Here is a 12,732-nt window from a genome sequence, read left to right as displayed (position 1 = left end):
AAAATCAGAAGATTTTTGAACAATTTCTAAAAGAGAGGAGATAATTATTTTTCATAGAATACAATCTGATACACGTGTGGTAGTATATTTTTATTATTAAATTTAAATTTCACAGATAATACATTAGTGCATCTTCCTTAAAAATATTGTTACAGACAAAAAAATTTATTATGCCAGCATCCCCTTTGATCCCTATCCCAGTTCTGCACTCCTCCCTACAGGAGGTCATAGGGAACAGTTTAGTATTTAGAATTCCAGACCTTTTATTCTACATATTCACATTATATACCTATGTACACACACACATATGCACACCCATGCACACACATATATATCTGGAATATATATCTTCCAAATCTTTTTCCTACATATTCACACACACACACACACACACACACACACACATATATATTCACAGAAAATATTTAATTTTTAAAAAACATAAATGGTATCACACTGTATGGCTTTAATGCAATTTGATTTCTCTTTTAATTTGGATATCTATCTAGGAAAGTACATCTAGATCAATTTCGTTCTTCGACAATCAGTGTGGTACTTTTATAAACTATACTGTAACAATTATTTTCCCCGCATGTCTTCTTACGTGTGTGCTTCTTTAGGGTAGATATCAAGTGGAATTACTAGGTTATAGAGACGGGTATTTTCTAAATTAATGGAGCTGGTATTATATTTTTAGTGCTTTCCCATATATTTGCTGAAAAATTATTCCCTGAAAAAAGCAAAGAACTCAAATTGTATCTATACACAAAAAGGACATTAATTAAAAAACCATACCAATAATATTAGTGTATCATTGCCCACTAGTCAATCAAGCAGTCAAGTGCACAAGGCAAGACAATGGTTGACCAACTGGGGTCATGCCTCTGACCTGAAGTCTACCACTGAAAAAATAAAATAAAACAAAACAGTGGCAACTTAACTCAGGTCATGCCACACAAGGATGTGAGTTGAGAATCTTTGAACAAATAACAGTGAAGTAAAGGCGCTACTTTTGACCTAGATGTACTTTCCTGGATAGATCTCCAAATTAAAAAAGAAATCACGTTGTATTAAAGCCATACAGTGTGATTATGTTTCTTAAAAATTAAATGTTTTCTGTGAATATATACATATTCACAGAATGAATATATATATATATGTGTGTGTGTGTGTGTAAATATGTAGAAAAAAGGTCTGGAAGATACATATTCCAGAAAAAAGGTCTGGAATTCTAAACACTAAACTGTTCCCTATGACCCCCTATAGGGAGGAGTGCAGAACCGGGGTAGTGATCAAAGTGGACGCTAGCGTAATAAATTTTTTAATCTGTCAACACTTAACATACCCTTAAGTGCATAGGAAGGATCTGGTTAACTGAGTTTTAAGCAGTGTCTCTTTTGTTCAAGTTCCCATCTCTACTATTTGTGTAGAATTGATCAAACCAAAGTGCAAACTCAAGAACAAATACATCAAATACATCTACAACCAGGTCATACCTTGCACTTCTTCTAGGAAGCCTGTCTGGTTCTTCCAAGCATGGTCATGCATGGCATCTTAGATGTCTTCAATCGGCCAGACAATATAATACACTCACAATGTCACTTACCAGCAAGTCTCCCAAGACCACCATTGCCAAGTCCAGCATCTTCTTCAATTTCTTCTAACTCTTCTATATCCAATCCAAGCTGGTAATGAAGGGAAAACAGTATCGGAAGCAGATACAAATTCAGGCTATTCAGAGGGAGAGCCATCTCCTACAGCTCTGGGTAAAGGTTTTCAGGTTTAGCTGTGTACCTAAACTAGCATCAGCTCCCTTGAAGGTTGTTCTGGCATCAGATACTGACTGCAGAGGCAAACTGTATGAGATGGTGCAGCTGCAGCATGGAGGAGAGTGTAGGCTCTAAAAGTCCATTATTGACTCTGTTACTTCCTATATGACCCTGGGCAAGCTACTAACTCTATGCCTCAATTTTCCTATTTAAAAAAAGTGGAGGCTAACAGTACCTACCTCATTGATGATTGCTATGAATTAAATAACATTATACAAACAAAGCATTTGGAACTATTCTTGGATGGATATTCCTCAATAAATGTTAGCTATTATCATTGAAAACATTTGTGTGTGTGTGTGTGTACAGTAGGGTTAAAACCTCAGAAACAGTCCAGTACCAAGCTGATATTAGTTGGACTGAGGGGTTTTGAAAATGACCAAAAGGCCTGAGGTCAGATGTTCCTGAATGGACTAAAGTTCATCTTTTCATGACCACAGCATATTTACTCAGTAGGGTCAAAAGTTGTTAACTCAAAACCAGTTAGTGAGTCACTGCCCCGGAGACCTGGGGCCTGACAGCAGGCAGGGAAACCGCAGTCCTGCAATCCCGCTGGATGGGGTAAAATCCTTTTCCCTGGGGTGGATAAGAGGCTGTGGGAAGCCAAGCAGCATCTGTGAATTTGGACATGGATGGGACTGATTGCCAGGCAGCTCCCTGCCCCAGAGTGCTGGGGATCACACAGCAGAGTCCACAGCGCTCCTGTGCACTCGGGACAGAGCCCTGCAGCCCTGGAGATCACACTGCATTGCTCATTTTACAATGAAAGAATTGTTGGTCAGGCAAATAACTTGTTCTATGCTTACTAGATGCAAATCTAGCCCAGGCATGGCTAAAGGTGGTCTGTTGTGAAACAACTGGGTTCTTATCTGAAAGTTAGGCAACCCATGAAACCGGCTATTTTTTTAAATGGAAAAATAATTTGCACATTTAAAAACATATGTGGAATATGTACCAATGCTTGAAGTTGTGCCCCAGTTTCCATGGAGCCACCTATTTGGATCCCTACCTTTATACCAAAAGTTACTTTCTCACACAGGTATTGACAACTGTATCTTACGAGCTCAACCATGGTTATGCTTCTGTTCAGCGTTAAAGGGGCTTTCAAATTTGCTCTCTGCAGATTAGAGCTTACTAGGTTCCTCCATGTAAGCCAACTGCTGGTGCTAACACTCAGCACTTTTAAATTCTAAAAATGTAAGTCTACAGTGTGATACAGGCCGGCACGGTGGCTCACGCTTGTAATTCCAACATTTTGGGAGGCCAAGGCAGGTGGATCACCTGAGGTCAGGAGTTCGAGACCAGCTTGGCCAAAATGGCGAAACCCCATCTTTACTAAAAATACAAAAATGAGCTGGGCATGGTGGTGCATGCCTGTAATCCCAGCTACTCAGGAGGCTGAGGCTGGCAGGTGGAGGTTGCAGGGAGCCGAGATCGTGCCACTACACTCCAGCCTGCATAACAGAATGAGACTCTGTCTCAAAAAAAAAAAAAAAAAAAAAAAGACATAAATTTTGAGCAAGTAGACATGGATCACGTCACCCCGGCTGGCTATAGGCTACTCCAAGGGAGGGATGTTATTTTTCAGCTGATATTAGGGGAAGGAGAGGGAAGGGACATGGAGAGGACCTGCAGGGGTTCTTTCCCAGGAAATACTCCACCTAACCACATACGTGTGGGTTAGGTATGACCTGGCTCTACGTAGATGTGTTTGTTCTTGAGCGAAGAACACATGAGGGGACAATCCTATGGCAAAGGAAAGGAACAGTTTGAACAGTCTCTCATTTAGAATTTGTCTTTGCAAATACACATTTCTCCTTTCAACCACATTAAAAAGGTTAAGGACTACCTGTTTTGGGTGTGAAGGTGCCTGAAGCTCAGGAAAGAAAAAGTTAAATATATTCATGAAAACAACTTAGTACATTAGGGTTAATACTTCAAGCTCCTCCTTTAAGGAGGAAGTGTATTTTACCTTTCATTAAGCAACAGAGAAAGTATGACAACAGAATTTTTAAAGCTGATCATTTTCACAAATTGCCTTGATACATGAATAACAAAGTTTGATCATTTCTTAAAAATGAGATAGAAGCCCAAAGTAAAGCTTGTGATTCTGATAGCAGAAGACTCAAGTACTTTTAAAAGGCTTGTTCAGACATTAATTTCTGAAATGTAATTTGTGGGGAATGCTGTCAAAGACTTTGATTGCAAAAGAAAATTCTCATGAGTCATAATGAGTTCTCTAACTTCTTTTTCTGGTTGTTCCTCTTAAATGAGAGATGACCAGTGATGTATATTTTTAAAAGTTTGTAATAGCCACATCTATAGAGGTGATTTTTCACTCTTATTTCACTTTATTTTTTTGTTTAATGTCCCCAAGTTTCCTGAAGTGCACATTAAATTTAAAGAGACAGGATGAGAGAAATCTAGGAACAATGTACCTGGTAAATGGCTTCATCACAGGCATTTTGCAGACCGAGGTTGATCATGGTGTTCTGTAATGTTCGGCCCATGTAAAATTCCAGAGAGAGGTAATAAACCCTCTGAAATAAAGAAAAGAAAGATAATGTTTCCTCTAAGAGATCAACCTTACTTAACATAAAAACACAAGGTCATGTGTTAGGTCACCAATAATAAACAAATAGGCAGGACTATGTCACCACAGGTTCAAATGAGACTCCTGTTAGAGGTGTTTGAACCAAAGCGACTCCATTTTGAATAGGAGCTGGGTAAAATAAGGCTGAGACCTACTGGGCTGCATTCTCAGAAGGTTTGCCATTCTAAGTCACAGGATGAAATAGGAGGTCCGCACAAGATACAGGTCACAAAAACTTTGCTGATAAAAGGTTTTCTTTGCCTCCTTTTTAATGATTCCAAATTAGCATGGACTTAAGATATTTTAAAATATTTCAAAATCTTTTCTTTTCTTTTTTAAAGACAAAGTCTCGCTCTGTCACCAGGCTGAAGTGCAATGGTCCAATATCGGCTCACTGCAACGTCCACCTCCTGGGTTCAAGCGATTCTCCTGCCTCAGCCTCTGGAGGAGCTGGGACTACAGGCATGCGCCACCATGCCCGGCTAATTTTTGTATTTTTAGTAGAGATGGAATTTCTACTAAGGCCAAGATGGTCTCCATCTTTGACCGCATGATCTGCCCGCCTTGGCCTCCCAAAGTGCTGGGATTACAGGCGTGAGCCACAGCACTCGGCCTCCAAGTCTTCCTTAAAGACTTCTTTCTTGGTAAAGAAGACAGCCAAAACCCACCAAAACCAAGATGGCAACGAAAGTGACCTCTGATTATCCTCACTACTCATTATACACTAATTATAATGCATTAGCATGCTTTAAAAAGCACTCCTACCAGCGCCATGACAGTTTACAAATGCCAAGGCAACGTCAGGAAGTTACTCCATGCGATCTAAAAGGGGGAGAAACTCTCAGTTCCGGGAATTGCCCACCCTTTTCCCAGAAAATTTATGACTAATCCACCCCTTGTTTAGCATATAAACAATAAATAACCATAAAAATCCCAGTCAGCAGCCCTCAGGGCTACCCTGCCTACAGAAGAGGCATTCTTTATTCCTTTACTTAATTTTTTTTTTTTTTTTTGAGACAGGGTTTCGCTCTTGTCACCCAGGCTGGAGTGCAATGGCGCTATCTCAGCTCACCGCAACCTCTGCCTCCCGGGTTCAAGTGATTCTCCTGCCTCAGCCTCCCAAATAGCTGGGATTACAGGCATGCACCACCACTCCCTGTTAAGTTTTTATATTTTTAGTAGAGATGGGGGTTTCTCCCTGTTGGTCAGGCTGGTCTCGAACTCGTTACCTCAGGTGATCCGCCCACCTCGGCCTCCCAAAGTGCTGGGATTACAGGCGTGAGCCACTGTGCCTGGCCCCTTTACTTTCTTAATAAATTTGCTTTCACTTTACTCTATGGATTTGCCTCAAATTATTGTGTGAGATCCAAGAACCCTCTCTTGGGGTCTGGGATGGTGACTCCTTTCCGGTAACACTCCTATAAAGATGTATGAAGGACTAAATAAAAGTGTTACTGACACCAGGTTTTGACAAAGCACTATTTTTGGCAAAGTAATTCAGTATCTTTTACCCCCAGGGAGAAAAAAAGCAAACTCATCTAACTAACTAGATTCAACGTTTTGTGTTTTCCCCCTCCTGTTCATGAGCCTCATGAATAAAGCATAAGTTTTGGACAAACAGAAGTCAGACTGCCATAGCTCACCATTCATTAATAAAATATTTATTGGGCACCTCAGTGGGCTCCGGTAAGGTGGGTTGGCCATGACTACCTCAAGTCATCCAAGAAACACAAAGATTAACTCCCACACACCCCATGGCTAGAAAATATTCCTCCTTGACTGATTACTGCAAGAAATTTTACAATTTTTTTTATTTATTTATTTATTTATTTATTTATTTATTTATTTATTGAGACAGAGTCTCCCTCTGTCGCCCAGGCTGGAGTGCAGTGGCACGATCTTGGCTCACCGCAACCTCTCTCTCCCAGGTTCAAGCAATTCTCCCTGCCTCAGCCTCCTGAGTAGCTGGGACTACAGCCAGCCGCCACCATGCCCAGCTAATTTTTGTACTTTTAGTAGAAATGGGATTTCGTCATGTTGGCCAGGCTGGTCTTGAACTCCCGACCTCAGGTGATCTGCCTGCCTCGGCCTCCCAAAGTGCTGGGATTATAGGCATGAGTCAAGCACCCGGCCTACAATTAATTTTAGAATCAAATTTTTCTATAAGATCTATTTACTGGCAAGTTTCTTATGTACAAGAAGACACCTAAGGTTTACTGGTGTTTGTTCTTATTGAAATTGGAAATTTCTCTATTGACTTAGACATTATTTGCCTTTGACATGGTGAAAGTCAGGCAAATAGCATCAGATTTGAAGGTGAGAGGTACAACGGTCAGATCTGCTAAAAAACCTTCTTTATATACAAGCACAGTTTACTAATTAAAAAAATAAAATAGAACCAGTGAGTAACTTCATCGTCCCCTTTTACAATATCTTACTCTCCATATCATTTATCCTCTGCTTCTCTACTAGACACAAAACAAAATGGAAAAAATCTGTAAATGCACCAACATTGTTACCTCAAATTTTAGGGATTGCCCCATTTCCGTAAGATAAGAAGTAAAAAAAGAAAAAAAAAAGAATTTGGCCCATTAAAAAAAATTGTGAACAGAATTCAGTATAATAAAGGCCTATTATCACATTTAACACACTAGTTACACATAAATATTTAAAACAAAATATTATTTGAAAATGTCAACTTGGAAATTTCATTCTTTCCCATTTTCCTTTTATGAACAATTGAATTCTAAATTTCACAACAAAGAGTCAACATCCATGTCCTAACGGGCCACCTAACACTGCTTTCCAGAACACATCATCTTCGTTTTCATCCAAGTTGTTTGAATGTCTATAATGCTGTTACTAGAACCCTCACCAGCTATTAGATGCCTTCAAATGATTGGATGAAAGTACATTTCTGGGGCAGACATAGGCAATGGCTGGTGCTCTTGTACGTGATGACTGCTGTCACAGGAAATAGTATTTTAAGCCACAAATACCCATTTGCATAATATTACCCAGTTTAAAAAAATCCTTCCCTGTGTGTATTTTCATTATCTCTATAATCATGATGTTTTGCCTTTTTCTTTTAAATAATCCATAAAAAGCTTGTTTATATAGTATATGTTCCACAATTGCAATTGTGAGGTCATACCCCCAGGAATAAGGACTACATCTGTATTAAGTATCTTTGCCTCCCTTTTAATGATTCCACATTAGTACGAAGTTAAGTCTTCTTAAAAATACTTCAAAGTCTTTCTTGAGAAATATGTGGTTGCTCAAAATAAAGTAAATGAGAAAATACTTCCTTGCATGACAGGCTTTATAAGGACAGGAATGTACGGTGATTCCCTGTTTTCTCACAAATAACTTTTTGGAGGTAATCTCTCCTTATATTTGGGAATACATAAGACCTTAAAAAATAGATCTTTGTCATCCTCTTAATTAATGGTCTCTAAACACTTGTTACATATGCCTAATAGTAAAATATATGAGCATCTCCAATATACCTTATAAATTACAAGCCTGTACTATGATTACTAGTATTTTATGTAAAAGTGGATATTTTCAAAAGCCTTGTAAAATAAAATAAAGAAGATATAACACATATTTTTCAAATATGTGTTTTATTTTTATCCCCAGCATTAGTCAGAGGGCCTGGGTACTTCTGGGAAGACCTCTGGAACACCTGTCAATAAACCTAAGACTTGCAGGTCAGGCAAGAGTTGAGCATAGAAATGTGGTAGGAAAGACACTGCAAGTGAGTTGGGGGCCCCGCAGTGGGGACTGGTTTGTTGCGAGAGCAAGGTGGGAACAGAGGGTAATGGAAGATAACCAGGGAAGAACAGGCCCACCTGGATGGAGAAGGGCTTTTGAATACTTGCTTAAGGACTATGGCAGGCAAGAGGAGTCAATGATAACTGAGCATGGGGCAAGATGTGTTGCTTTAGGAAGCTTAAGCAAACTACAATGCACAGAATGAGATGGGATCGTATACTCCAATGCCTTCAGGAACTAGGCAGAGAAAATAAATGTGTAACTGAGGTCACATAAAGCAAAGAAGAGTACCGGGCTAAGAAAAGGAGTGTGCAAGTCCTGCCCACAGGTGCTAAAAATTAAACTCCTGAAAAACGTCTTGGCCAACAAAATATGTCTGCTATCCTTACTCAGCCTCAGGCTGCCAGTTTTACCACTTCTAGAAAGGAAAATAACCACGTAGAAGTCTGCTACAACAAATGGGTAGCTAGAGCCTCACCAAGGCAGGAAGACAGAATGGAAGAGAGCAGGTCATTCAAGGGAACCCACAGAAATCAACAGAAATTGGCAAACAGTTGAACGCCAAAAAGTGAGACTAAAGTTTGTGTCTGGATTGTCAAGATGGCAATGGCATTAAAACAAAAAACACAGAGGCCAGGCGCGGTGGTTTACGCCTGTAATCCCAGCACTTTGGGAGGTCGAGGTGGCCAGATCACGAGGTCAGGAGTTCGAGACCAGCCTGCCCAACATGCTGGAATTCTGTCTCTAGTAAAAATACAAAAATTAGCTGGGCATGGTGGCATGCACCTGTAATCCCAGCTACTCGGGAGGCTGAGGCAGGAGAATCGCTTGAACCCAAGAGGCGGAGGTTGCAGTGAGCTGAGATTGCACCATTGCACTCCAGCCTGGGTGACAGAGCAAGACTCCATGTGAAAACAAAACAAAACAAAATACAGAAGATGGGGCAGGATTGGGAGAAATAATGGTTTGAGTTTTTAACATGCTGAGTTTGAGGAAATAGGAAGATATCTCAGTATGTTCACTAAACACTTAGAAATGTACGCATAGAGTTTGAAAAGGAATTCAAACTTGGGATCCATATTTGGGATTCATCTGCATAGTTATTAGAGAGTAAGGGGGGTGGGAAAGGAGCACATACCTACTGGCTCTAATTTATGAGGGCAGGAACCATCTTGTTTAGACAGATGACTGTGATGGAGTAGATATTTGATGAACACGTGTGGAATGAAACATGTTCATTGTTGTATCCCCAGTGTATCACTATCAGAATACCTGGTTTATACACGTCAGAATTCCTGGCTTATACCGGCACTCACGTAGAAAAGGAGAGCCCAGTGAAGAAACTAGTCACAGAACCAGGAAAACCATAAAGCACAGCATAAGCCAGTGAAGGAAAAACATACAAGACTCTCTGGTGCTCTATGATGCTAAATGCTACAGAGGCGTGAGTGTGTGTTTCTAATATATGCTCTGTGTCCCATCCTTCCGCTTAAAATTGTTAAAAATAATTTTTAATGAGAGGCGCAGCATGGTGTACTTAGTAGCATTCCCTTTGTATAAATAAATTTTTAAAAGATAGTGGCCGGGCGCGGTGGCTCACACCTGTAATCCCATCACTTTTGGAGGCCAAGGCTGAAGGATCACTTGAGGCCAGGAGTTTGAGAGCAGCTTGGCCAACATGGTGAAACCTCCTCTCTACTAAAAATACAAACTTAGCCAAGTGTAGTGGCAGGGGCCTGTAATCCCATCTACTCAAGAGGCTGAGGCAGGAGAATAGCGTCAACCCTGGAGGCTAAGGATACAGGGAGCCAAGATGGCGTCACTGCACTCCAGCCTGGGCGACAGAGTGAGACTCTGTCTCAAACAAGACAAAACAAAACAAAACAACAAAACAGTAAATATATGTATACATAAAGTGTTTTCTAAGGTGCATTTAAATTTTTAAGGATACATTTTAGCAGTTGCTACCTTGGTGGAGGCCTAGGTCTTTGGGGTGAAGAAGAGTTACTTTCCATTTGAAAGCTGTTACAGCTGCGATTTCTTACTATGAGAATTTACATTCATTTCCTTTCTTAAAAATTCTTACGGAGTTTCTTGGGCATTGGGATTATAGTCCATTTTTTTTCACACCTTTACATATTTAAAAAGTTCTAATAAACGTTTATATATATTTCTCACGGCCCCTGGGATGTATCCCAATATTTTATTCTTTCCAATATGTCTCCACCTGGCTTCTCCAGTTTCCTCTCCCAATACAGACTCACACCCGCCCTCACTCCAGCCTGCACACAATCCCTCTGCCTGCCATGTCCTCCCCAGTCCTTCCCAACTGCCTCTGGCCCTCTTAGCCAACTGTCAGGCAGAGATATTGTCCCTCTGTAGGTCCAAAATCACCCTAGGGAGGTCTCTGCTTCCGTCCCCACGCCATGGATGGAAGTGGTCCCTGACCAGCCTTCCTCAGCAGCTCTGGAGGCAGGCCTCGGGGGTGGAGGGGCTAAGGGTGGGGTGAGTGTGTGTCTCCGGGGAGTACGAGTCCAGGGCACTGCCTGGCCCTGGGCTTTCTTTGCGCAGGACTCACGGAAGTGCGGGAGCTCGGAACCCGGCTCACGAGAATGGGTGGGCGGAGCTCTACGCTTGGAGCGGGACCCTGCCCCTCCTCGGCCCTACACTTAGGCAGCCACTCGGAGAGGCCTGAGACTTACGACCTTTTCCCAGTTCGGTATTTGTCTCCCCTCCCTAAACACCAAGCTCCAGCAAGGCAGAATTTTTGTCCCTTTTGTTTAGGGCTGAGTGTGCAGGGCAGAGAACAGTGTCCCGCACACAGGACAAGAGGCGCCCGTCACCTCTTGATTAAATGCTGAGAGTCAAAGTTCCAAAAGTTTGTGAAGGGACAGGCGAGAGGGGCCTGGGCTTCTGCCCACCTGGCGGTTTCTAGGGGCGGACCGCACAGTGTTTGGGCGGGGCGCTGGCGGTAGCACCTCGGGGACATGAGTGCGGCGTCGGTGGGGAGGCCAAATCTGTCCCCCAGGCTGCCCGCCCACAGCCTAGACACGTCTCCTCTGGACTTCCGGGCAAGGACCGGGTGCAAGGGACCGCTCTGAGGGGTCCTCCACCTCGTCCCTCCCGGCCGCGACCGCAGACTCCGACTCCGGGCTGGATCCCGGCCCGCCCGACCGCCCGCCCGCGTGTACCTTGGGACACTTCTCGTAGTAGTGCTGCTGCGTGCGGATCCAGCGCCCCACCAGGTGGTCGCGCACCGTGTGCGCCAGCGCGAAGTAGTAGTCGCGGGGGGTGGCCACGTTGCGGTCCTTGACCAGCGTGAAGTGCAGGTGCCGGTTGAAGCCCTTCTTCAGCTCTGCCACGTTCTCCACGCCTACGATGCCGCGGATGCTGATCTGCCGCCGCTTCTCCTGGTCAGTCAGGGGCTTCGCCATGGCTGGGGCGGCGGGCAGCGCAGAAAGCTGGATGTGCGGCCGCAGGCGCGGGGCTGCCGGGCAGGGGTGGAGTCGGCTCTGCCGCGCCAGCCGCTTTCAAGGCGCACGAAAGTTTGGGGCCCGCCCCCTCGGGCGGTACTGCACTCCCATCGCGTCCTGGCTCCTGACCCAGGCCGGAGGGCAGAGGAAGTGTCCGGCCCCTCCTGGGGCTTTGGGGCCGCGGGTGGGCTCGGGGGTGGGAGCCGAGGTCCAAGCGCCGGCGAGACCCCTGCCAGCCCGAGACCTGGGTTCTGGAGCTCCCTTCCGAATCTCCAAAATCTGCGGAGGCAGCGTTTGTCCCGCCTCTCCCTTCTAGAGTGTGGAGACACAGGAAGACGTCTGTGTAGGGAAGCACGTCGTTGGCAGACTGCCGTTTTGCAGATGTTTATTTGTTATGCCATTATGACTGTTAGGATTTCTCACTTGGAGTGGCTTCTTCCATAAGCGCCGGGATCTGGAAGGACGGCACGTGTGACTTCTGTTGTCCCAACCTCCCTTGCCAGCCCTTGGCACCGCCCCAGCTTGGATCCTCAGGGCGCCTCTGTTGTTTTCATTCAGTTTTTTTTGAGGACTCCAGGGTTCAAGTTTCTTAACTCCTGGACCCAAGTTCACCCTGTGGGTAAGCACCCTGTCGCTCATCCTTAGAGGTAGGTTAGTAAGAATCAGAGTAGGTGAGGTGAAGCTCTAGGCTCATTATGCGGCAGGGGCTTTTACTTTAGGCTTCTTCTAATTATCTTTTAACCGCAGTGGAGGGTGTAGGGGGGAAGAGGGGGAGAAAACAGAAGGGTATGTGTGTGGAAAATGAAGGGATTACTCACTGGACTAGTTGCCTTATTTACAAAAAAACAACCCAGTCTGTGTTACTGTGCTGTACAGGCTGATCTTTGCACCTCCAGTTTGGGTGGTATTTGTTTGAATATGCATGTTTATGTATGTTTAAACCTTGGCAAAGGCAAACACTTGGCATTTTAGGATGTCAGAGGTTTGTTCTTCCTCATTAAGTAGTATTAATATATTATTTTAGAAAGAGTCCATTGCCAGAATTAAGTTTTCTTTTTTC

General features: G+C 43.4%; 1 protein-coding gene across 1 annotated transcript in view; it reads right to left on the bottom strand.

The window, feature by feature from the left end:
• PYGL (glycogen phosphorylase L) overlaps positions 1-11,964 on the bottom strand; it is a 42,582-nt gene extending 30,618 nt beyond the window's left edge. Inside the window, exons 1-3 of the mRNA XM_033188064.1 lie at positions 11,391-11,964; positions 4,268-4,369; positions 1,607-1,685 (exon numbers count right to left, since the gene is read on the bottom strand). Of these exons, the coding sequence (XP_033043955.1) occupies positions 1,607-1,685; positions 4,268-4,369; positions 11,391-11,633 (424 nt within the window). The 5' untranslated portion in view covers positions 11,634-11,964. The remainder of the gene's footprint in view (positions 1-1,606; positions 1,686-4,267; positions 4,370-11,390) is intronic.
• Positions 11,965-12,732: the final 768 nt, after the last annotated feature.

Source organism: Trachypithecus francoisi, unplaced genomic scaffold (assembly GCF_009764315.1).
Source record: "Trachypithecus francoisi isolate TF-2019V2 unplaced genomic scaffold, Tfra_2.0 Lachesis_group3, whole genome shotgun sequence".
Taxonomy (NCBI): Eukaryota; Metazoa; Chordata; class Mammalia; order Primates; family Cercopithecidae; genus Trachypithecus; species Trachypithecus francoisi.
The sequence above is the reverse complement of the archived record's forward strand: the minus strand, read 5'-3'. Positions and strand labels throughout refer to the sequence as shown.